Source organism: Vulpes lagopus, chromosome 1, assembly GCF_018345385.1.
Source record: "Vulpes lagopus strain Blue_001 chromosome 1, ASM1834538v1, whole genome shotgun sequence".
Taxonomy (NCBI): Eukaryota; Metazoa; Chordata; class Mammalia; order Carnivora; family Canidae; genus Vulpes; species Vulpes lagopus.
The window spans coordinates 119737891-119746835 of NC_054824.1; the positions used below are offsets into that span (position 1 = coordinate 119737891).

Consider the following 8945-nt stretch of genomic DNA (forward strand, 5'->3'; position numbering starts at 1 on the left):
GCTATCTGTGGTAGGCTGCAACAATATTTTGTAGGCTATCCTATCAAGAAGTATAGTCTATTTCCCTACTCTTTGACTCTGGGCTGACCATGTGACTTGCTTTGACTGCAATGTGGCAAAAGCTACATTAGAGTTCTTAGCTTGAACCTCAAGAAGCCTTGTAGTTCTTCTTTTGTACTCTTGGAACCCTCTGCCACCAAATGAACAAACCCGGGGTGAGCCTGATGGTGGATGATGGGCCACATGGAGCTGAGAGAAGTCATCCCTGCTGAGACACCCCAGGCATAGAGTTGTCCTGGCTGCTGACCTCAAATGCATGAACGATTCCAGCCAAGACTGGGAAAACCTCCCAGCTTTGCTCAGCCCAAATTCCTGACCCACAGAATTGTCAACAGAATGGCTATGTTTTTAGCTACTAAGTTTTGGAATACTTTGTTATACTGCAAAAGTTTAACTGATACACCCTCTCCAACTTCAACTCAGTGATCCCTTGTAGTTAAAAACAAATGGGGGAGGATCCCTGGGTGGCGCAGCGGTTTGGTGCCTGCCTTTGGCCCAGGGCGTGATCCTGGAGACCCGGGATCGAATCCCACATCGGTCTCCCGATGCATGAAGCCTGCTCCTCCCTCTGCCTGTGTCTCTGCCTCTGCCTCTCTCTCTGTCTCTCTCTGTGACTATCATAAATAAATAAAAATTAAAAAAAAAATAAATACAATTTAAAAAAAAAAAAAAAACAAATGGGGGGGGGGATCCCTGGGTGGCTCAGCAGTTTGATGCCTGCCTTTGGCGCAGGGTGCCATCCTGGAGTCCCGGGATCGAGTCCTGCGTCGGGCTCCCGGCATGGAGCCTGCTTCTCCCTCTGCCTGTGTCTCTGCCTCTCTCTCTCTCTCATTGTCTATCAGAAAGAAAGAAAGAAAGAAAGAAAGAAAGAAAGAAAGAAAGAAAGAAAGAAAGAAAGAAAGAAATCTTTAAAAAAAAAAAACAAAACAAATGGGGATAGGCCCAAAGGCCACTGAAAAGTTTATAGACCTTTGCTCATTCATGGATTCTGCTACTTTCAAGCCCAGACTAATTCACTGCTAGTGTTCAGAACCGCAAATAAGTTGTCTTCAAAACAGCTGACAATGATTCAGTCCAGTCTTCCCTTCCCATGGGCTCCTTGTGGCAAGGACAACTTCTCACAATTCTTTCTTTGTATCTCCTCATAGTATCTAGCACAAAAATCTTTCTTATATCATACATTCTCAATAAAATTTCTGAATCAACAGTAGAGATTTTAACTCTTGGGGGAGCTGGAATCTTCCAAAACCTTTGAAACACAGTGTAATGATAGCCATGGTCATGAAATCTGGCAACTTTTACAAATGATTGAGAAAAGCCTTGTGTACTGGTAACTCCAGGGTTTACGAGATTTAGTCCTTGAGTTTCAACTACACCGTTTTTGAAGGCACTTCCTAAGTCTTGGGAGACAGCTCAGGCCAAGTACAGAATCAGCAATTTAAATATGCACAAAAGGCTTTATGATCTGTACTTTTTGAGTGTGACTAAGTTTTAGCGAAAAGTTGGAATCAAGCCTCACATCTAACTGGATGGTACTAAACATGGAATAATGACGAATTCCTGCTATTGGTGCTAATTTTACTGGAATAATACTTGTGGAACACCTATCACAATGTCTGAGAGACTGTCATTTCATGGACAAAATATGTTTTATCTATAAAAGATCAGAGTTAACTTGTTAAAATTGAGTTAGTTCTTATGATATTTCCCCATTTACATAAAAGTGTTGTTATTATAAACCCTACATCAAATTTTTATACAGTGTTTCAAGTTTAACCAAAGATGCAACTCAGAGTGTTCCATTACAATAATTACCATCTGCTAAAAAAGATGGACCACAGAAAAGCAGTACTTTTCACAATGGTTCTGCTTTAAGAGTTTAGAGCTGAACCTGAAACTTATGGTTGCTAAACCACTTGCAAAAACTGAAATTGTACCTGGTCACTAAGATAAATAATGGATACTAATGAATACTATGGCATTATTGACTGGACATTAGTAGTGTGTATCTGCAAACTCAGGTGGATGAAGAGGCATGTATTACCTCTGGAAAAATAAGTATCATCCACAAGCTGATTCTGAATATTTTTTTACATTTGAGATCTGAGCCAATGAGACAAGATTAGTGGATTCAGGGCTCAAATATGGAATGAGACATGCGGGTCACCATGTACTCTCTCAGGGGTCTGTAATGGCTATTTTCCATAGCAATCTTTTTAGTGAACCTACTGCTTCTCAGACCTGGGTCCTATGTCAATTCCTAGGTAATACTAATTTCATTCATTCATTCAACCAAAATCTGCTGAGTGACAATTATGCTAAGTTCTATTTCTTGGGAGATGATTCAGTTATGCATCTTCCTGGGGGAAAAAAGAAAGGCAAAAGAGGAAGCAGAGAAAAAATAATTTAGGGGATTGCTTAATCCATACAAAAAATAACAAGTATTACTGGTACCTGTATCCCAATTCTTCACTAAGATGAATCATATGAAGGATATATGATTCCTTGCTTGTTCCGGTGAGGCCAGGCAACAACAAGATAGTAGGTCTGGTGGTAGCATCCATATAACATTTACTGTTATAATTATCAAACCAGTCCAGTGAAATCTGTCCTCCATCTGCAGTTTTAATAAGTTCACTGAAAAAAAAAAGAGACATACTCATTAAGTGTTTTAAGTCATGTCTTAATATTAGTGTCTTAATTTTTTTAAATATATGACATGATTTGGTCATCTGAAAAGAACTTTTTTTTTCAGCATTCACTAACACACACTTCTATCATTCTCTGTTATTACTAGAGTGATATGAGATAAGGACCATAAAGTATTTTCAGCAACATCCCAAAAAGGTAGCATATAAAAATGAGCTTCAGGGACTCCTGAGTGGCTCAGCAGTTGAGCACCTGCCTTTGGCTCAGTGAGTGATCCCAGATTCCCGGGTTCGAGTCCCACATCAGGCTCCTTGTAAGGAGCCTGCTTCTTCCTCTGCCTGTGTCTCTCATGAATAAATAAATAAATAGATAAATAAATAAAATATTTTTAAAAATGAACTTCAAAGTACTTCACATATTTATCTTAATCATTCCCTCATTATTCTAAAATATCCAGTATTTAACCCCTATTTGATTGAGGTCACCCAAATAATTCATCAGGGAATTATGAATAAGTAAAATGCTGATCTGATCACTGCTGTGGACCTTTGACTCAATAATGCAATCTCCCCACAGAGTATATTATAAACTGTGCTTTGTAAATATTTGAAAATACTTCTCACACAGTATCTCTGAACTTAAAGAATTTTCCCAAACAAATAGTGTAAGTTCCAGGCAACAAGAGGAACTCGAGAAAGACTAGATGACTCAGGGAAATTAATATTAGGCACCATCTAGATCTCCTGGTTACTGAAAAATTCTGGACCATATCTTTAACACCTCAAGGACATGATCATCAAGAACCCATTTGCTTTTTAAGAGGAAGTCCTTTTACAGGAGTCCATCATGCCAAATCCAAATTAATTGGCATCCTTCTCCACCCCATCCCCACTCCCAGCATCAGTGAATTGGTACACGTCATCAAAGGATCTAGGTCCTCAGGGACAGATGCATGCCACACTGGAAAAGAGTAAACCGCCAAACACTTCTCCAGAAACAAACCGTCTACATCAAGGCTTGGGTGTGCACACACATGCACACACACGCGTGCATACACACACACTGTGAAAGACAATACGTGAATATTTTCCTGCAGCTGAGTGCATGTGTGTGTGCGTGTGTGTGTTTTGGGGGAGGGGGTACAGATTTCCATTTTCATTCCCCCTTTCTGTTCTAGCTGCTTGCCAAAGGTTAACCGAGAGCTAGGGGGATGCGGGAAACCCCGCAGTTCTGAATCAATGACCGCACACGTGAAGGTACTTACTTCCTGTACTGCACGGAGGGCTTCGAAGTGATGAAAGGTCTCAGGAGCGTCTGTCCTCGACTCTCCCAGCACCACACTGTCGGGTAGTACGTTTCTGTCACCACGGGGCAGTGGTCCTGAAGAAAGCGGCTGAAGCTCTCGCCCCCCGTCACTAGCTGGGGCTTCTGCGGGGGGGGGGGCAGTATTACGGCCGAGGGTCCAGGACAAAGTTTCTGCCTCCGTAAAGCAGAAGCGGCAGCCCCGCCCCTCGCGCGCGCTCCCTCCCAGGTCCCCCAGGAGCCTGGCCCGCGCGTCACTCGCCGCCTCTCGCCAGGGCCGAAGGGGCGCTTTGCCAGACCCCTCGCCAGGGAGGCAAGAGTCGAGGTGAGGGCGCGGCTCTCGGAAGGGCCGGCGGGGCGGGCGGCGGGCGGCGGGCGGAGAGGCCAGCCGGGGCCCGGGGCCGTCCGAGGGCGCGGGGGCGACCCCCGGGCGGAGCTCGCTGGCCTCGGCGACGGCCCCGCCGCCCGCGCCGGCGGCTGCACTGCCCCTCGCCCGCTGCCCTGCGCCAACCCCTGGCTCACCTTGGCGATGCTGCTCAGGTAATAGCAGGCGTAAGCGACGCTGAAGCCCAGGATCAGGGATAAGCCCACGCCCGAGCCGAAGAAGCCGACCCGGACGTGGTGCTCCAGGTAGAGGGAGAGCTCCCGGGAGAGCACCCGCAGGTCCATCGCGAGGCGCGGCGTGGGCGGGCTGGGGCCAGCGGCCGGCCCGCACCGAGAGCGGGCGCCGCGCCGCCGGGGTCCGCGAGCCGAGCGCCTCTCGCCTTCCGCCAGCGGGCGCGGCCCCGGGGCCCCGGGAGACGCGGCCCAGCTGCTGGGCGCCGCCGGCTCCGCCCCAGCCTCCCCGGAGCCGCCCCCGCCGCCAGCCACTCAGGAACCTTCTAGACGCGCGGCTGCAAGCGCGGCCACCGTGGGGGCGAGCCGGGACTCCCGCTGGGCTCGCGCTCAGCCTGGGCGACCCCCGAAAGTGCGCGGACAGCGAGAGCCGACTTGGGGCGCGGGTAGCAGGCACCTGCTCCTGTGACCTTGAAGGATTCCCGCGGCGGTGCCCGGCGGTGCCCGGCGGTGCCCGGCGGTGCTCGGCGGTGCCCGGCGGTGCTCGGCGGTGCTCGGCGGTGCGCTTCGCTGACCGTGAACCCTACAGGGGCTTAGGGTGCCCCGGAAAGAAATTGGGGGAGTTAATGCGAAATATATGCTGGGAGAATGCACTATGTGGGGGGAAACCATGCTACGTCCCTCAGAAAGTTGTTTCGCTATCAAAAAAAGAAAACACACTCTATAATGAGGATATTCATACTTTAAATTCTTCTGAATCCTTTCAGTTCCTTAAGTATGCCTTACGTGGGAAGTGATTACGGGAAATAAATAAGGAGATCAAGGAAAGGAACTAGGCTTCAAAAGATTTTAAAGCCTATTTGTGGTTCGCTAGTGCCTTGAATTTCTGGAATTACAGAAATTCAGTTACTTAACGTACGGACCAGAAACCATTATCAAGGATGTTTTCCTAGGCCTGTTTATGGCAATATGACTAAACCAGGAGATACAGGCATCTGAAAGAGCTAGAAGATTTAACAGTCTATTACTAAGAACTCCTCCCACCTACAAGTACCAAGAGTGGCAAGACTCAAGCAGGCAAAAAGAAAGGGCTGTACAGACTAGGAAAAAATTTCACAGGATTGTAAATTAATCATAAAAATTAGTGATCGATAAATGGGATGAGCCAGAAGTGAGCCATTTATTAGGTCACGGTAACTTGATGGTTGTCAGTACCCAGAATAATATAGTTGCCTTTACTGAGCCTGGTTGTTTTTTTTTTTTTAAATAACCTGTAGAATAATAATTTCTACTTTATAGAGTCTTTGAGATGGCTAAATGAAATAATGTAAGTACTGGTCTCACCCTGAGCATAAGTAATTCTTTTTCACTCACTGGTTCTTGCATCCGAGCACACCCAGAAAACACAAATATACATGCTGGTTGCCATACTTGACAATTTACATGCAGCATTCTTTTTTTTTTTTTAATTTATTCATGAGAAACAGAGAGAGGTAGAGACACAGGCAGAGAGAGAAGCAGGCTCCATGCAGGGAGCCCAACATGGGACTTGATCCCAGGTCTCCAGGATCATGCCCTGGGCAGAAGGCAGGCGCTAAACCGCTGAGCCACATGGGCTGCCCAGCAACATTCTTTATAATGCCTGCACGCACCTTCTGCTCTGCCTACCGGTAAATACATATATATTTTATTTTGCTTAAGTTTAAAATAATACCGTAAAATACTTCCTGAGCATCACAATGTGTAGAAAGCATCTAACCAGGGAGTAAACAACTCTGAATTCATCCACTAAACTTAGGCAAACCATTTATTCTTTTGGAGCTTCAATTCCCTGACTATAAAATAAGATGGTAGAGACTGAACTTTCTTTTCTTTTAGAACATTCACAAACTTCTTTAAGACCTATCCCAATTTAGAAATACCAGAAAGGGAGACAGAATATGAGAGACTCCTAACTCTGGGAAATGAACAAGGGGTGGTAGAAAGGGAGATGGGCAGGGGGTGGGGGTGGGGGTGACTGGGTGACGGGCACTGAGGGGGGCACTTGATGAGATGAGCACTGGGTGTTATTCTATATGTTGGCAAATTCAACACCAATAAAAAAAAAGAAACAACTGTCAGATAACTTTTATACATTAAATTTTTTTTTGTAAAAAAAAAAAAAAAAAGACCTATCCCAATTTAGATGAAGAAACGAGAGCTCAGATCCTAACATGACCCCTAATAACTTCTTCTGCTGGTGTCTATGCCTGTGTATAATTCCTTCTCCCTGAGTGCAGAGAAGACCAGTGACTTACTTCTAACCAACAGAATATAGTAAAAGTGATGAGATGTCACCACTTCTGTGATTACATTATATTATGTGACTCTAGCTTAGCAGACAGGAGCTAAAAGGCTCTCCTGCCACCTTGAGGAAGCAAATAGCCATATGAACTGCTGATGGAGAGGACCACATAACAGGGAACTAGTGGTGACCTCCAGGACTTGTGGGGGAGCCTCTAGCTGATGACCAGCTGAAAGGTCAGGCCTTTAGTGCAAGGAAATGAATTCTGTCAACACCCTGAATAAGCTTGGAAGCAGATTCTTCCTCAGTCAAGCCTCCAGATGAAAACACAGCCTGCCCAACATCTTGACTACAGTCTTGTGAGATCTGGAGCAGAGCTCCAGTTAAGTCGTGCATGGACCCCTGATCCATGGGGCTGTTTAAAACTGCTAAATTTATGGTGATTTGCTATGTAGCAATAGAAAACTAATAGAGAAGATGAAAAAGTCCCACAAAAGCATTCAGATATTAATAAATATCAGCGGTTCATTTTTGCCTACAAATGTACATTTGAGCCTTAAACAACACAGGGGGTTAGAGGCACCAACCCCCGCACAGTCAAAACTGTGTATAACTTTTGACTCTTCAGACACTTAACAGCCTACTATTAATGGAAAGCCTTACTGATAACATAAACAATTAATACATATTTTGTATGTTATATGTATTATATACTATATTCTCATAATAAAGTAAGCTAGAGAAAAGAAAATGTTATTAAGAAAATCATAAGAGAAACCCATCTATAGTACCATACCATATTTATAAAGAAAAATCTCATAGGGCGCCTGGATGGCTCAGTCAGTTAAGTTTCTGCCTTTGGCTTAGGTTGTGATCCCAAGGCCCTAGGCTGGAGCCCTGCATCCCGCTTCTTGCTCAGCGGGTCGCCTGCTTCTCCCTCTCCCTCTGCCTCCGCTCCCCCTGCTTATGCTCTCTCTGGCAAATAAATGAATAAAATCTTAAAAAGAAAAGAAAAAAAAAGAAAAAAAAAAAAAAAAAGAAAAGAAAAAAATCCTCATATAAGTGGACCTGTGCAGTTCAAACCCATGTTGTTCAAGGGACAATCATATTTATTGAAAGAATGTTTTAAATAAAGTTTTCAGCTTTCTTTCTTTTTTTAAAGATTTTATTTATTTATTTATTTTAAAGCAAGAGCAAGAGGGAGAGAGAATGAGCTGGGGGAGGGGCAGAGGAGGAGGGAGAGGGAGAACTCTGTGCTATTTTCACAAACCTGAGATCACGACCTGAGCCAAAACCAAGAGTCAGATGCTTAAGTGACTGAGCCACCCAGGTGCTCCAATTTCAATTCTTTCAATCAATATTCAAAATTAAGAAACACTCTAAGATTTTTAACACTTTTCTTTATACTTCTCTTTAATTAATTGTTACAATGAACATTTATTACTTTTTAAACGGCAAAAATGTCATTTAAAAACATACAAAATTAATTGTAAAGGAATAAATCATGTGAAAAGATATAGCTAAAAGTAGGAAAGGCCAAGCATTCTAAGATGTGATGGAAAACAAGTTTTAAATAGGAACAGGTCTTCACAAATTGGGTGGAATATGCCCTGGTTTCTTTTACAGAGGAATGGCATTTAGAAACCAAGATATGGGCACTTGGTACCCATTGGGCACTGGTGTGGTCATTGCTACTGAGGTATCATTGTGTCTAGGCCCTCTCAGCTGACTGAGTTAGGTAATATAGCTATGTATACTAACCCATGTGTACATATATTTATAACTGTATCTGTATCTATATCTATAGTTGTTTTTGTATTTATGCTTCTGTATTTACATTAAGCTAAAGATGAGTTCAGAAAAAAAGATGACCTTTTTTTAAGCCCTCCCTGAGGGCTTTTAGGAGGAATTAAACTTCTTAATTAGTAATGTTTCTGGGTGGTTTTTCTTTAATTTTTGGATAAAGCAAAATTCTATCTATAACAGGAAACACCCTATACACTTAATCTCCTCAATTCTATGGCAAATCAGCAACAGGAATCAGGCAGAGGACAGAATGGTTTATACTTACAGAGAATGCCAGAACTGAAAATCA

General features: G+C 43.9%; 1 protein-coding gene across 1 annotated transcript in view; it reads right to left on the reverse strand.

The window, feature by feature from the left end:
* ABHD3 (abhydrolase domain containing 3, phospholipase) overlaps window positions 1-5995 on the reverse strand; it is a 53172-nt gene extending 47177 nt beyond the window's left edge. The window contains exons 1-5 of the mRNA XM_041749102.1: window positions 5941-5995; window positions 4934-5158; window positions 4534-4880; window positions 3974-4137; window positions 2515-2697 (exon numbers count right to left, since the gene is read on the reverse strand). Of these exons, the coding sequence (XP_041605036.1) occupies window positions 2515-2697; window positions 3974-4137; window positions 4534-4880; window positions 4934-5158; window positions 5941-5995 (974 nt within the window). The remainder of the gene's footprint in view (window positions 1-2514; window positions 2698-3973; window positions 4138-4533; window positions 4881-4933; window positions 5159-5940) is intronic.
* Between the last annotated feature and the right edge of the window lie 2950 nt (window positions 5996-8945).